General features: G+C 43.2%; 1 protein-coding gene across 2 annotated transcripts in view; it reads left to right on the forward strand.

Moving 5' to 3' along the window:
* Positions 1-17,490, forward strand: part of HLCS (holocarboxylase synthetase) — a 289,685-nt gene that overhangs the window by 241,329 nt on the left and 30,866 nt on the right. For both annotated transcript variants that reach the window (XM_077479916.1, XM_077479917.1), the window contains one exon: positions 13,633-13,700. In XM_077479916.1, coding sequence (XP_077336042.1) covers positions 13,633-13,700 — 68 coding nt within the window. The remainder of the gene's footprint in view (positions 1-13,632; positions 13,701-17,490) is intronic.

Genomic DNA, 17,490 nt, shown 5'->3' on the forward strand with positions numbered 1-17,490 from the left:
AACCAGTGGCTATTTTTTAGCTCTGATCGCTGTATAAGTGTCAGTGGTCCCAAAAAAGTGTCAAAAGTGTCCGATCTGTCCACCGCTAAATATCGCTAAATATCGCAAATCACTAGTAAAACATTTTTTAAAAAAATGCCATAAATCTATCCCTTAATTTGTAGATGCTATAACTTTTGTGAAAACCAATTAATATACACTTATTGCGATTTTTTTTTTTTAACCAAAAATATGTAGAAGAATATACATATTGGCCTAAACTGATGAAGAAATACATTTTTTATTTTTTTTATTGAAATATTTATTCTAGCTAAAAGTAAAAAATATTGTGTTTTTTTATTTTTATTTTTTTCAAAACTGTCGCCCTTCTTTTGTTTATAGCACAAAAAAATAAAAACCACAGAGGTGATCAAATACTGCCAAAGGAAAGCTCTATTTGTGGGAAAAACGGGCATCAGTTTTGTTTGGGTACATCGTCCCACAACTGCGCAATTGTCAGTTAAAGCGACGCAGTGCCGAATCACAAAAGATGGCCTGGTCAGGAGGAGGGTGTAAATTCTTCAGGGGCTGAAGTGCTTAAAGACAGAAGGCTGGAATGTTAAAAGAAAATATATATATATTTTTTTTATACAGAATTAAACAATTGAATGAACATTTTCCAACAGTGCTGATTCCATGCTTTTTGCCAGGGGTTGTTTAAGTCTATTGTTAGACATCATAGAGGTTAGTATATATGCCGTAGTCGCACTATTATGGTTATCCCCTGCCTTGGTGGAAGGGCGGGTGGGTGCAGTCCTGCTTGACCCCTCCACCGGGCCTACAGTGCTGGCCTGAAGTAGGGTCCATTGGTCGCTTGGTCTCTTCCTAACATATGGCCAAATATGCATTGCTCCACAGGACTCTTCATAGCTGACCGCATTGATGCAGTTCCTTGTATCTACGGATGAGCTTTTCACAGGCTCCTGGCTGAGCCCCCCCATCCTTTAAATGTGTTATTGTGCCATCTTCTTGTTTACTGACTACAATGATGAATAGTACCATTCTGCACTCGTTTTGTTACATTATACAGTGGAACCTTGGATTAAGAGCATAATCCGTTCGTGGAGAATGCTTGTAGTCCAAAGCACTCACATATCAAAGAGAGTTTCCCCATAGAAGTCAATGGAAATTAAGATAATTCATTCCGCATTGACTTCTATTACATGCAATACCGCATGTGGCCAGAGTTGGTGGGCACCAGAGAGCTTCGGAAATACTCGGGGACAGCTCGGCTGAACTCAGAAAGTCTCAGGAACCGAGTATTTCCGAGTGATCCCAAGTATTTCCGAAGTGCTCCGAAACGTTCCAAGTGTTCCTGACGCCCTCGCAGCTCTGGCTAAATGCTGTACTGCACACCCCGTTAGCTTGAATTCTGTATGTTTTGCAAGACAACACAGAATTGAAAAAAAATAAGTTGTTCGTCTTTCAAAACGCTCGCTAGCCACGTTACTTGTAAACCAAGGTTTCACTGTAATAGGTTTTTATTGTTATTCAAAAACAGAATAAACAGAAACCAGGGACTTACTCAGCCCCCCAGGCTCCACCTACTACTAAAATGATCAGTATTATTCAATCGTTCTGCAGATATTACACGTGTATTAAGTCATTTCAGTATAAAAAAGATAACAATGAAGAAAAAAGCAATAAAAAATGAATAATGATGTCCCTTTTAAAGCATACAAGATGTTTATTGTAGCCCTGGGGTGGTGCTGTAATGCCCCCAGAGTTACCTTGGATTTCAGGAATAAATCTGGCTGCCTTCGTTCGTCTCCCTCGCTGCGTTTAGCTGTTTCCCCTTTCCCCATCCTTCCATTCCTCCTTACAGAGTTTCCTCTTGGCCTAGAGGAACATCCACTCAGCTCATTAATTTGGCTCGGAAACACTGCCAAATATTTAGAATCATCAAAGACAGCCCAAGAAATGCTACTTTTTCTGTATTTTTTTTTCTTCTCTGCTTTATTCCACCGTCTTTGTAAATGGAATGTTTTGTGTCTGTTACAGGTTAACCATTTCATGTTCCATAGCATGTGTTTTGCTAAAAAACAGATCTTGCCATCTTTGGGCGCATTACTGATCTACAAATTATTTAAGAGCTCTGGTGATAAAAAAAATAAATATATATATATATTTTTCATTAGACACACTTCCAGTTGTCAGGCTCCCCCACTGAGAGCTGTGGTTCCTTCTATTGCCTCCTATGTCACCACTGTTTACTACACTGATGTAGAGGCCACCTGATTTAGCCACGGTGCTCAGTGGGGGGTGAGGGCACGAATCTGACACTTGGATCATGGACTCAAAAGAATGTGTGTGTGTGTGTGTATGTATATATATATATATATATATATATATATATATATATATATATATATATATACATACAGTATTTCACAAAAGTGAGTACACCCCTCACATTTTTGTAAATATTTTATTCTATCTTTTCATGTGACAACACTGAAGAAATGACACTTTGCTACAATGTAAAGTAGTGAGTGTACAGCTTGTATAACAGTGTAAATTTGCTGTCCCCTCAAAATAACTCAACACACCGCCATTAATGTCTAAACTGCTGGCAAAAAAAGTGAGTACACCCCTAAGTGAAAATGTCCAAATTGGGACCAAAGTGTCAATATTTTGTGTGGCCACCATTATTTTCCAGCACTAACCCTCTTGGGCATGGAGTTCACCAGAGCTTCACAGGTTGCCACTGGAGTCCTCTTCCACTCCTCCATGACGACATCACGGAGCTGGTGGATGTTAGAGACCTTGCGCTCCTCCACCTTCCGTTTGTGGATGCCCCACAGATGCTCAATAGGGTTTAGGTCTGGAGACAAGCTTGGCCAGTCCATCACCTTTACCCTCAGCTAGATTTACCAAAACTATATAAAATTAGGTCAAATCTTAGGAGTTTCCATTTGTATGCAATCAGGCAGCCCCTTGCACTACATGGTTTTGGTAAATCTGAAGACAAAAATCAGCAGAAAATCTAATAGTGTGTATAGGGCTTAAGTGAAAATGTGCAAATTTGGCCCAATTAGCCATTTTCCCTCCTCTGTGTTATGTGTGACTCGTTAGTGTTGCAAGGTCTCAGGTGTGAATGGGGAGCAGGTGTGTTAAATTTGGTGCTATCGCTCTCACTCTCTCATAATGGTCACTGGAAGTTCATCATGGCACTTCATGGCAAAGAACTCTCTGAGGATCTGAAAAAAAGAGTTGCTGCTCTACATAAAGATGGCCTAGGCTATAAGAAAATTGCCAAAACCCTGAAACTGAACTTCAGCATGGTGGCCAAGAGCATACAGCGGTTTAACAGGACAGGTTCCACTCAGAACAGACCTCGACATGGTCAACCAAAGAAGTTGACTGCACATGCTCAGCATCATATCCGGAGGTTGTCTTTGGGAAATAAACATATGAGTGCTGCCAGCATTGCTGCAGAAGTTGAAGGGGTGGGGGGTCAGCCTGTCAGTGCTCAGACCATACGCCGCACACTGCATCAAATTGGTCTACATGGCTGTGATCCCAGAAGGAAGCCTCTTCTAAAGATGATGCACAAGAAAGCTGCAAACAGTTACTGGAACCATTCCCTGTGGTATGATGAGAAAAGATACATTTATTTGGTGTAGATGGTGTCAAGCGTATGTGGCAGCAACCAGATGAGGAGTACAAAGACAAGCGTGTCTTGCCTACAGTCAAGCATGGTGGTGGGAGTGTCATGGTCTGGGGCTGCATGAGTGCTGCCGGCACTGGGGAGCTACAGATCATTCCATGAATACCAACATGTACTGTGATATACGGAAGCAGAGCATGATCCCCTCCCTTCAGAGACTGGGCCGCAGGGCAATATTCCAACATGCAAAGAATGTGTGTGTGTGTGTGTGTATATATATATATATATATATATATATATATATATATATATATATATATATATACAGCGCTATTAAGGTCCGTTCACACAGGGGCAACATCACTTTAAGCAAGACCTTGGGAGGCAACTTGGACACGACTTGAGTATGAATCACAGCACGACTTACAAGGCAACTTAAAGTTGCTTCCAGGAGAGGAGACTTTACCAGTGGCCAATCACATAATAATCAGCTGTGTGGGAGGGAGGGGTTTGCCTAGAAAACTATTTTTACTTCCTGGAAAGTTGCTTCAGTTAAGACAGGGGATCAGACTTGGAGGCAACTTCTATTGAAATCAATGGGTACAAGTTGCCTAGAAGTCGGATTGAAGTAGTACAGGAACCTTTTCTGAAGTCGGAGCGACTTCAGTAGTGTACATTAAGACGGCTCTCATTCACTTACATTGATTTTATCATGTTGCGCGACTTGAGGCAACTTGGGACGACTTCAAGTCGGATCCAAAGTTGCTCCTGTGTGAATGGACTCTTAGGGTGACCCTATATAAAAATATAAATGTACATTTGTGAACTGGTATATCAAAAAAAACTGCTGGCATCTGTACAGAGGTGCTACACCTCACTAAATAAACGAAAATATGTCACAGCACCTATAGGATGACTATACAAATCAAGTGAAAAAAACAATTAATGTGGCTCTTCAGTGATGCTTTCAACATGATAAAAATAATTTGTCAAAATATTCAAAGGTAATCAATAATTAAAGTGGTAAGTGTCCCAAAATGCAGTGCAAATGTGCTCCAAAGAAGATGACTGCATGCCACACTTCACTTTGTGACCCCACCCACCAGAAATCTTAACCACCAGCTTTGCAGTGGTCTATGAAGTGCTGTGAATCTACGCCATTTCCACCCTCCATGGAACGCATGTCGACCAGCAGCGTTTCCTGGTTGTACTGATGTCTGTTTTTACTACTTCTGTGTAAGTGACGCCTGAGAAGCGCGATTTTTCCACAATCTTACAGTACTTCACTGTTAGTCCTTTCTCTTCTCTCCCATTTTCCTCATTTGAGCCTGGTCGCCTACTCTGAAAGCTCCAGAATACATTTGGAAGAATTTACTGCACCCAGTCATCCGGCTTATACTAGATTTGACTGATCACTGTTTGTTTGACCCCAGACTGCAAAGCTGGTGGTCTAAGATTTCTGGTGAGTGGGGTCACAAAGGGGAGTGTGGCACGCAGCACTAGTCATCTTCTACGGAGCACATTTGCACTTTCTTTGGAGCACTTACCACTTTAATCATTGATTACCTTTGAATATTTTGACAAATTATTTTTATTATCATGTTGAAAGCATCACTGAAGAGTCACAGTACCGTATATACTCGAGTATAGGCCGACCCGAATATAAGCCGAGGCCCCCAATTTACCCCCAAAAAAACTGGCAAACTTATTGACTCGTGTATAAGCCGAGGGTGAGACATGCCTGTCCATCCCTGTGTGTGTGTCCGTCCATCCCTGTGTGTCCGTCCATCCCTGTGTGTCCGTCCATCCCTGTGTGTCCGTCCATCCATCCCTGTGTGTGTGTGTGTCCATCCATCCATCCATCCATCCCTGTGTGTGTGTGTCTCCATCCATCCATCCATCCCTGTGTGTGTGTGTCTCCATCCATCCATCCATCCCTGTGTGTGTGTGTCTCCATCCATCCATCCATCCATCCCTGTGTGTGTGTGTGTCTCCATCCATCCATCCATCCATCCCTGTGTGTGTGTGTGTCTCCATCCATCCATCCGTGTGTGTGTGTCTCCATCCGTGTGTGTGTGTGTGTGTGTGTGTGTGTGTGTGTGTGTCCAGCCTACCTGTGTCCAGAGCCTTTGTCCCGAGCCTCCGTCCCGTGTCGTGTCGTGCCTTGCCTTCGTCCCGTCCCGTCCCGTCCCGTGCCGTGCCTTGCCTTGCCTCCGTCCCGTGCCCTCTTCGTCGGCGGCCATTGTAAAATTCAAAAGCCGCGCCTCCTCCTTCGCCTGTGATAGGCGGAACACTGAATTTCCCAGCAGCCTGTGTTCCGCCTATCACGGACGTCGTATCATCCTCGTCCGTAGTACGAGGATGAGCGGATGCCCGTGATAGGCGGAACACAGGCTGCTGGGAAATTCAGTGTTCCGCCTATCACAGGCGAAGGCGGAGCCGGAGGCGCGGCTTTTGAATCAGAATGGCCGCTGTCTGTCTGCTCGACACGCTGATCGAGCGGGCAGACAGCGATGACTCGAGTATAAGCCGAGGGGGGCACTTTCAGCCTCAAAAAAGAGGCTGAAAATCTCGGCTTATACTCGAGTATATACGGTAATTGTTTTTGTCACTTCATTTATATAATTATCCTACAGGCGCTGTGATATATTTTCGTTTAGTATCCCAACATGATAACGACCCCAAACACACCTCCAAGATGAACACTGCCTTGCTAAAGAAGCTGAGGGTAAAGGTGATGGACTGGCCAAGCATGTTTCCAGACCTAAACCCTATTGAGCATCTGTGGGGCATCCTCAAACGGAAGGTGGAGGGGCGCAAAGTCTCGATCACCCACCACTTTTGTGATGTCCCATGGAGACGGTCTGCCAGATAGGTGTGTTCTGCTTGGCAGAGCTCTGTAGATCTTAAAGTGGTAGTAACCTCTGTTACACCACTTGTACCTACAAACAAGCCTATAATAAGGCTTACCTGTAGGCACTGTGAATATCTCCTAAATTTCACGTACCATCAGAGCCCCTACCAGAAACGGTGGCTCTGCACGGGAGTGACGGGAGCCCAGTGTCAGAAACCATGAAATCGGGCCGAGACAGAAGTACAGTTAAATCACAATTGTTTAATAATACAACTAAAAAGAACAACCGTAGTCAAAACATAGCCAGAGTTCAGTAACCAGAACGGATAGTCAGCCAAGCCAGAAGTCAGGGATCAATGTAGGGGAACAGCAAGCAGGATCTGGAGCCAGAAGGGATTTCAGCAAAGCAAGTTTTGAACAGGATCGCAGGAGATAGTTTCTGTGATGTTGACCAAGGTGAAGGCAGAGATCCACTGGACTGGACGGCTTAAGTAAGCAGGACTGGCGAGCAGGATATCATCAACAGCTAAGTAACTGTGGAGAGGTAGGAGCTGGCTAAGGGCTGAGGGCTGGTAAGGGCTGAGCCCAGCCCCGCCACCCAGGCCGCTCATGTAGCCGGGGGCAGTGAACCAGAAAGGAAGACTGGGTGAAGATGTTAGCCATCTCAGCGTTAGTATCACGACGCTGGAGGGCTTTGTTCTAAGGTAAGTTTCTCATTGTGTGGTAGTATGCAATGAATACTTGCACATTATGACATCACCTTGCAGTATTTTTTTTTTTTTTACCACCAACGGTTTACAACTACTTTAAATCTGGATGGAGAGAAATTCAAATCCTTTGGCAGGTAAAACCGCTCGCTCCTTTATATGTATTTCAGCTGTTTGCCTGGAGTTTAGCGCTAAGCCCCGTCTGCAAGCATTGCATATATATGCAGTCTTCTATGGAGTCCTGTGTTCACTAAGAACAAATTAAAAATATAGTGGTTAGAAAACTTGTTCAACAAATTAATTTAAAAATCATCATTCATGGTCGGTTTAATTAAACTTCTCCAGATCTGATTCCCATGCAAACAGATCCTACGCCTTTAATTAGTAAGCGCTGTCCTAAGCATGTTGCTAATACAGGCTCCCTGTTTCGATAATAAATGTTCCCCTCCGTCCCCTTAAGGACCTTTTATTGTGTAACGAGCCATTACCGTCAGTCTCAGCATGTGTAGGCCATTCATCACACAGTCTTATGTTAATGTTATTAAAGTCTAATTAGACCTCTCGGGAAAGAAATCCTTTTGAAACCCGTTTCTCGTTAAACCTGGCGTTCTCGCTTTACAGAATCCTGCAGGTTTTGGCGCAGATTCTGTGACACAATTTAACAAACATCATCAAATTTTTGCCCGATTATCTTTTTATTTTGTGCTCATATATTATTGCCGTGCCATCATGGCACTGCCCGTATCGCGGGCTTGTTTTTTCTAATTGTAGACCCTTGTTATGGTTATTACGGAACGCTTTCGCCTGCTGTGCGTCTGCCAAGTGAAATATACACACTTGTTAAATTCAAAGGATCTAATCACCGAACGTACATAATTTGTTAATGTTTGTTTATTTTTATTGCTCTGCCTATAAAGGTTTCCATCTCCTGTTTCTACTAAAGTTTATATTACAATAAACACCAATTTCAGCTTTTGCTGGATGTGTCAGGCTGATCCCAGTTTTGGCTGCATATATCGGGGGCTTGTTTGATTCTAAAGGCTGGTCAAGATTATATTTTCGATGTGATCAAAACGGGAGCAGATAGTAGTTTTATTTTTATTTTGTTCTTAAAGTGGTTAAAGCCCAGTTCTTGTACTGCAATGGCTAAATGTTTGTTTAGGTCCTGGTTAATTGCTCCAGCGGTCCATGGCCGTCATATCATCATGATGACGCTGAGGACATTCCATTGCCGGAGCATGGCATGCACCTGCATTTAGGTGTGCCCCAACACACAGCAACTCACTTTAGAAAAATAGCTCCCATTTGATTCTTGTCACATGCAATGCAAGTTCCACAAAAATGCAATTGGGCCCACAATTTCTTCCTGAGTTCTTGAAAAACCCTGAAAACTACGGTACCCAACTATGCAGATGCCAAGTTTACATTTAAAAAGTTGAGGTCAAGCACATGCCTTCTTGGCTCCTACAACAAGCTATTGGTCAGTGAGGCCAGACCTCATCTAGAGGGACCAATAGCAAGAGGAGGCCATTTCACAATAGACGTGTGTTCCAGGAGTGTCCCAGGAATAGAAGGCTCCCAGGAGATCGGGAATAAAAGTACAGATGGGTGCAAATGGCAAATTCAGCATCCAAAGTCATATTTGATCCTAGACCCCCGCTTGTCTTCTGCTCCTAATTATGGAGCCTCAAACCCACCGGCTAACAGTAGGGAGCCAGGAGGTGATAGAGCCAAGCATGACTTCATGACATTGTCATTTGACTACTTCTTCTAACTTGCAGCATAGTAACTTTAAATCAGGGGTGCCCAACCAGTGGCCCGGGGGCCACATGTGGCCCGTGGAGCCCTCTGATGTGGCCCTCGACCTCCTGCTGTAAGATGGCATGTTGGCAAGCCCAGATCACGGGTTACCGACCTGCCATCCCAGAGCAGCAGTTTTGTGAATGAAGCCGCTGGTAGTGGAAGCAGAGCAGAGCCACATGCTTCCTGTATCGCACCTGCTCCTGTCACAGGCAGAGTGATACCAAATGCACTCTGCCTGGGACAACAACAGCCAGGGATACCAGAATGGAAGACGGTTATTAAAGGCAACTTTACTACGATACTAAATTCACAGTGTATATGGATATATCTGTTTTGCAGTGGTTACTGGTCTCATTTCAAACTGATCTGCAGGTGCAGTGCAGCTGTGGGTTACCTGAATTGAGCCATAGACTTCTGTTATTACCTGCGGGTTTGTTGCACCTTCAGAAAGTGCGCCACACCTGCAGGATATAATAGAAGTTTACCGGAAAGTGCAGCTAACCCGCAGAAAATCCACAGGTTCACTGAGCTGCACCCGCGGTTTGGGCAAATCGCAGCGCATCAGTGTGAAAGCAGCCTTAGGCCCCTTTCACATGATTGGTCTGACCCACTATTCACCTCTATGGACCAGCAGATGTAAACGGATCTGTGTGTGTTCACCCGCCTACCTAAAAAAAATTGAAAGGGGTCTGCCCCTTCCATCTGGGTGAATCGGATTGGATCAGGGAGCCCACAGAGTAGAAAGGGCTGTGTCCATGGACACGGACCTGTCACCCCCCGCTCCGCTCATTGTGGCCCGCGACCATTTACCAATTTGCTTAAGTGGCCCTCGCTCTTCAAAAGGTTGGGAACCCCTGCTTTAAATCTTTAAATCAAAAACTTATTACTTCATGTTGGGTAGAGCAGCAATAGGCTAGAGCTTCTGCAGGTTTTTATTGCTGGTAAATAGACGTGGCACACTGGCATCACCATCACGCCAAAGAGACTTTAATAACAGAACTTTAGACACACACAATCACTGCAACAGCTTTATTATACACTGCATAGTGAGTCACACTCCTGCACATTCAAGCCCTGAAGAAGGGGGATTCTGTTACTCTTGAAATGTGTTGTCTATCATCTTAGAATATGTAAGTTGATCGTTTGCACCTAATCACACATTGCTCAGAATTCACACATCTAGGCCTCAGTCACACCTGAGCAAAGCGATGCATTGCGTGTTTTTGGTGTGACAGCCCATTAACGTGAATGCCAAATTTTGACAAATTTTGGCATTGAGTCAAGCACGTTTGGTGATGCACATTTCATAGTGTTTTTCATGCAACAGATGTGCATTGCATTTGGGGTGCCATTGAGAAATTTTGGCACCTCAAGCATGTAACGTGTTTTGTCGCATTTCTGAAAAACAAGGGCAGAAATGCACAATTCTGCCCATGTTGAGAGAACGCCCAGGTATGAATGCAGCCTTCTATATAAGGTAGCAGTGGTGCGGTGTGCCAGTGACTATATTCTGACTGCTACACGGCAGTGCCATCTGCTGTTCCCCTCAACAAGCACCTTTTCTTCATGGTCTGGAAAGATAAACTTCAGTCTTACGTTCAGTCTTAGACATTTGTACAGACTGTTTGATACTGAAATGGCTAACTCTGAATTCACTGGACCCTGTGAGCTTCTCACAATGGGCTCCATTCACAAAAGCATTTTGCCTAAATATCGCATGTGATCCTGAAATTGTCAATTCGCTATACCGTTTTATGGTGTTTGCGCTCGGTAAATATTGCATGAACAGGCGTTAAACTCAATTCACAGAAGGAAATAAAAAATTAAATGTATGTGGTAATTAAGTAGTGGTCCAGGCATGCAGTATTTAAAGCATGTGTACGAAAACGAAGGGGCGGGGCCACCCAGTGACTTCACCTGTTGGTCCTGCCTGCTATGGAACCCCGCTGACAGCTGATGACTCATCGGTTGTTAAGGATGCGGTGGCCGCCCACTCCTCGACAATCAGCTTATGTATTAATGGTCGTTAGGAATTAAATTACCACAAGCTTTCACTACTAAAATACTACATCACAAATAGCGCATATGACGTCCTGGACACTGCCCTCCAGTGCTTCTACCAGCTCTCCAGTGAGCCGGAAAAGGAATCTGCCAGCAGTGAAAATTTACCATAAAGGATACCGAGGACCAGATGGTCTCCGGCAGTCTTTATGACCTTTGGATGCCCGGGTGAGAAATGATGACGTCACGTCCAGCCCAGCCGATGTAAACACTGCTGTGTACTTGTTTTTTTCTTCTTTTTTTTGATCTCCGGCTTTCCTGCCTAGGGGAGAGATGTGGGGACTTATAGACCCCACATCTCTCCATAAAGAGGGCCTGTAATGCCCTATTCCTATTACAAGGGATTTTTACATTCCTTGTAATAGGAATAAAAGTGCTAAAAAAATAAAAATAAAAAGGTAAAGATAAACATTAAAAAAATAAAATAAAAAATGTAAAGCGCCCCCATCCCAGCATGCTCGCAGAAGCAAATGCATATGTACGTCACACCCACATATGTAAACGGCGTCAAAACACACATGAGGTATTGCCATGAACCTTGGGGCGTGAGCAATAATTCTAGCCCAAGACCTCCTTCGTAACTCAAAACTGGTAACCTATAAAAATGTTGAAAGCATCACCTATGAAGATTTTTAGGTACCGACGTTTGGCGCTTTTCCACGAGCGTGCGTAATTTTAAAGCATGACACGTTGGGTATCTATTTACTTGGCGTGATATGATCTTTCACATTATACAAAAAAAGTGGGCTAACTTTAGTGTTTTTTTTTTATTGTTTAATTCTTCCCCAAAAAATTGCTTGAAAAACTGCTGCGCAAATACCGCGTGACTTAAAACATTCAACAACTGCCATTTTATTCCCTAGGGTCTCTGCTAAAAAAAACATACATCATTTTTGGGGGTTCTGAGTAATTTTCTAGCAAAAAAAATATGCTTTTTACATTAGGAGAGGAGTCAGAATAGTCTAGGATTAGACCAGAATAGTCCCGGTATGGAAGTGAGTACAGGTAGATACCTCTTTGTGAATGCAGCTTAATGTGCATTAGAATTCACATAGAGCCCACCACGTCTCCTGGCTGGAAGGTGTCCTACATCATCTAGCCTCCTCCTCCTGACTGTCCTTGGTCCAACCCTTTCATTCATTGGCTTTCAGTTATGGGCTGTTGCCCCAAACTAAACTACATGCTTAAGATGAAGTTTTATCTGTGCCTGCATTCACCTCGGAGCTGCATGCAGGCAGCCTATAGAAGTAGATGCAGTGGCTGCAGGGGCACGGTTGCATTTCAGAATTTGACATGTGTGCAGGAGTCAATGCACGGATCTGAACGCAGACAGGATGCACTCGGATCCGTGGCACCCACTACATGTCAAATTGTGTCCCTGCAGCCATTGCATCTACTTCTATAGGCTGCTTGCATGCAGCTCCGAGGTGAATGCAGACACAGAAAAAAGTGGTTTAGCATGCAGGATAGGTGGCAGCACCTTTCTGAATGAACCCTTGGTCAATCAGCCTCCCCATCTCTCTCTGGACTCCTATACCTCTTTTTATAAGAGAAACTACACTATATTGTTAAAAGTATCGGGTTGCCTGCCTTTACACACATATGAAGTTTAATGTCATCCCAGTCTTAGGCCACGTACACACGGGCGGACTGTTCGCTCAACTTTGTTCGTCAAACAGTTTGACAAACAGTCCGCTCAAAATTAGCATGAGCGGACTTGACCACACACGATGAACGAACAGTCCGCTGAAACCGTGCGCGATGACGTGAACGGCACGTACGACGGGACTAGAAAAACGACGTCCTATACACTGCAATGCAACCTTCGGCGTGTAAATTCTTTCTGAGCATGCGCGAGACTTAGTTTGATGAACAAGCCTACACACGAGCGGACTGTCCGCTCAAACCAAGTTTCAGCGGACAGTTTTACGGAAATTCCGAAAAACTTTGTTCGTCAGACTGTCCGCTGAAGCCCACACACGAGCGGACTGTCCGCTGAAACACTGTTCAGCGGACAAAGTTGAGCGAACAGTCCGCCCGTGTGTACGCGGCCTTAGTCCGTAGGGTTCAATATTGAGTTGGCCCACCCTTTGCAGCTATAACAGCTTCAACTCTTCTGGGAAGGCTGTCCACAAGGTTTAGGAGTGTGTCTATGGGAATGTTTGACCATTTTTCCAGAACCCTACGGACTAAGACCGGCATGTCATTAAAGTTCACGTGCGTGTCCCAATACTTTTGACAATATAGTTTATCTTTCTATTTCCTCTTTATTCAATGGCAGCAAGAAAGAGCAGTAAAGTAACGCAGTGCAGTAGATCACAGCAGCCAATCAGAAGCCACTTATTAACCAATTGAACAGGGATATTGCACTTTGTTCATCCTCCTGCCCCAGGCCCCCCTTGTCTATCTCTTACCACCAGTGCAGGAGAGCAGAATCGTCTTACGCGTTTGAATTATTTAGTAGAAAGTGATGCTGATTACTCATTTCACACTTAATTACTTTTTATTTGTCTCTGCTTCCTGTGCTAACTGACCGGTCACTTTCCCATCACTTTCAGGCTGATGTTTCACGAACCGAAGGAAATGGGGTTAATCGCTATCGCGGCCCAGCAGACTCAAGGCAAAGGTCAGAGGATTTCTTTCAATTACTAAAACATGCTGTTTGGAAGTTTCTGTGTTCAGAAGTTAACCGGTTGTTTTTATATCTTATACTAATTTTGTGCAGCTGGCTTTTTATGTAGAACTCCGCCAAGCACTGTCCAGGATACACTTTATAATTTTGAAAAATCCTTTTTTTTTTTAAGGCAAGACCCTTTTAACCACTTGAGTACCAGCCCGTATATAATCCTTCATTCCCGGACAATTTTTGGTAGCATGACTGGCAATTACTCGGTCATGTAACACTGTACCAAAATTGATTCTATATCTTTTTTTTTTTTTTTTTTTTTTTTTTTTTTGGTATTTGGTAACCACTGGGTTTTTCATTTTTTTTTTTTTTTTATTTACTATTGAAAGTTAAAAAAATACCCTTTCTGTTATTAACCACTTGCTGACCAGCTGGCCCGGTTTTACTGCTTCAGAATGGCACGGCTGGGCAAAACGGCATTCTGTCACGTCGCTTCACCCGGTGGCCACTAGGGGTGCGCGCCAGCTGCTCTCTCCCAGAGCCAATGCAAGTGCCCGGCGGGCGCGATGACCGCCAAGCTCCCGCGATCGCTCATGACACACAAGAACCGGGATTTGTGTGTGTAAACACACAGATCCTGGTTCTCTGAGGGGAGAAGAGACTGATCGTGTGTTCATACATGAACAGCGATAGTATGTATGAACAGTATGTACTGTTGAACTGTATGAACAGCATGTACAGATAGTATGTATGAACAGCGATATGTCATCTCCCCTAGACACTCCCCTCCCCCCTTCAGTTAGAACACACCTAGGGAACACAGTTAACCCCTTGATTGCCCCCTAGTGTTAACCCCTTCCTTGCCAGTGACATTTTTACAGTAATCGGTACATTTTTATAGCACTGATCGCTGTATAATTGTCAATGGTTTTAAAAATCTGTCAAAAGTGTCCGATGTGTCCGCTATAATGTCGCAGTCCCGATAAAAATCGCAGCTCGCAACCATTACTAGTAAAAAAAAAATAATAATAATAAAAATGCTATAAATCTATCCCCTATTTTGTAGACGCTATAACTTTTGTGCAAACCAATCAATATACGCTGATTGCGATTTTTGTTATCAAAAATATGTCGAAAAATACGTATCGGCCTAAACTGAGAAAAAAGTCACTTTAAAAAAAAAAAAAAAAAAAGAGGGGATATTTATTATAGCAAAAAGCACAAAATATTGTGTTTTTTTTTTTCAAAATTGCTGCTCTTTTTTTGTTTATAGTGCAAAAAATAAAAACCGCAGAGGTGATCAAATACCACCAAAAGAAAGCTCTATTTACGGGAAAAAAAAGACATCAATTTTGTTTGGGTGCAACGTTGCACGACCGCGCAATTGCCAGTTAAAGCAACGCAGTGCCGAATCGCGAAAAATGACCCGGTTATTCAGCAGCCAAATCTTCCAGAGCTAAAGTGGTTAAACTTATCAAATGAAATGCCAGGACAAGCCAAACACCCTCCAAAATAAGCCCTTTTTGGAAAAAAATTGTTCTAGATTTTATTATATATACAGTGCCTTGAGAAAGTATTCGGCCCCCTTGAACTTTTCAACCTTTTGCCACATTTCAGGCTTCAAATATAAAGATATAACATTTTTATTTTTTGTGAAGAATCACCAACAAGTGGGACACAATTGTGAAGTGGAACGAAATCTATTGGATTTTTTAAACTTTTTTAACTAATAAAAAAATGAAAAGTGGGGCGTGCAAAATTATTCGGCCCCCTTGCGTTAATACTTTGTAGAGCCACCTTTTGCTGCGATTACAGCTGCAAGTCGCTTGGGATATGTCTCTATCAGTTTTGCACATCGAGAGGCTGAAATTCTTGCCCATTCTTCCTTGCAAAACAGCTCGAGCTCAGTGAGGTTGGATGGAGAGCGTTTGTGAACAGCAGTTTTCAGCTCTTTCCACAGATTCTCGATTGGATTCAGGTCTGGACTTTGACTTGGCCATTCTAACACCTGGATACGTTTATTTGTGAACCATTCCTTTGTAGATTTTGCTGTATGTTTGGGATCATTGTCTTGTTGGAAGATAAATCTCCATCCCAGTTTCAGGTCTTTTGCAGACTCCAACAGGTTTTCATCCAGAATGGTCCTGTATTTGGCTGCATCCATCTTCCCTTCAATTTTAACCATCTTCCCTGTCCCTGCTGAAGAAAAGCAGGCCCAAACCATGATGCTGCCACCACCATGTTTGACAGTGGGGATGGTGTGTTGAGGGTGATGAGCTGTGTTGCTTTTACGCCAAACATATCGTTTTGCATTGTGGGCAAAAAGTTCGATTTTGGTTTCATCTGACCAGAGCACCTTCTTCCACATGTTTGGTGTGTCTCCCAGGTGGCTTGTGGCAAACTTTAGACGAGACTTTTTATGGATATCTTTGAGAAATGGCTTTCTTCTTGCCACTCTTGCATAAAGGCCAGATTTGTGCAGTGTACAACTGATTGTTGTCCTATGGACAGACTTTCCCACCTCAGCTGTAGTTCTCTGCAGTTCATCCAGAGTGATCATGGGCCTCTTGGCTGCATCTCTGATCAGTCTTCTCCTTGTCTGAGCTGAAAGTTTAGAGGGATGGCCAGGTCTTGGTAGATTTGCAGTGGTCTGATACTCCTTCCATTTCAAAATAATCGCTTGCACAGTGCTCCTTGGGATGTTTAAAGCTTGGGAAATCTTTTTGTATCCAAATCCGGCTTTAAACTTCTCCACAACAGTATTACTGACCTGCCTGGTGTGTTCCTTGGTCTTCATGATGCTCTCTGCGCTTTCAACAGAACCCTGAGACTATCACAGAGCAGGTGCATTTATACAGAGACTTGATTACACACAGGTGGATTCTATTTATCACCATCAGTCATTTAGGACAACATTGGATCATTCAGAGATCCTCGCTGAACTTCTGGAGTGAGTTTGCTGCACTGAAAGTAAAGGGGCCGAATAATTTTGCACGCACCACTTTTCAGTTTTTTATTTGCTATAAAAAGTTTAAATTATCCAATAGATTTCGTTCCACTTCACAATTGTGTCCCACTTGTTGGTGATTCTTCACAAAAAATTTATATTTTATATCTTTATGTTTGAAGCCTGAAATGTGGAAAAAGGTTGAAAAGTTCAAGGGGGCCGAATACTTTCGCAAGGCACTATATATATATATATATATAGGCATAATTTTACATAATTATGACTATTCTTGTAGCCCTGGTGAAGATGGAGTGGTGTTGCCCCCAAAAATGCATTGGCTATATTATATGACATTTTTGGAGACTGGAACAAGCAGGTATTGAAGTGGTTAAAATCTAGAGCTTGGTAGTGGTGCATGGGTTAATGTGCAGGTCACATAGTGCGGGAAGATGGAGGTAAGGGAGTTAACATGCAGGATAATGGAGGTGAAGGCATTAATATTCAGACCCTACAGACAATGAAAAGGGAATCAAAGAGTTAAAGAAAAGCTTACACTAAAAATCTAATTTATGAGATCGGCTGCTGCCTATGCTTTATTTGTTAAATTTTCATTATTATTCTATTCCCCCATTGTGAGAGGAAGGGAAGGGCTCTCAAATGTAAACAGTAGTACAGTTTACATTTGTGATCGCTGTGAGTGGCTACCACATCGATCACAAGGCACGGAGCCACTCTGATTGGCTCTGTGCATTTTGCATATGATGTGCGCAGTCTAATGATGTAAACACAGTAGAGGACACTGATGAAAAGGAAGCCAAACACCGATCTCTGATCCAAAAAACT

Source organism: Lithobates pipiens, unplaced genomic scaffold (genome assembly GCF_037356315.1).
Source record: "Lithobates pipiens isolate NorthernLeopardFrog02 unplaced genomic scaffold, aLitPip1_a1.2 Scaffold_16, whole genome shotgun sequence".
Classification (NCBI taxonomy): domain Eukaryota; kingdom Metazoa; phylum Chordata; class Amphibia; order Anura; family Ranidae; genus Lithobates; species Lithobates pipiens.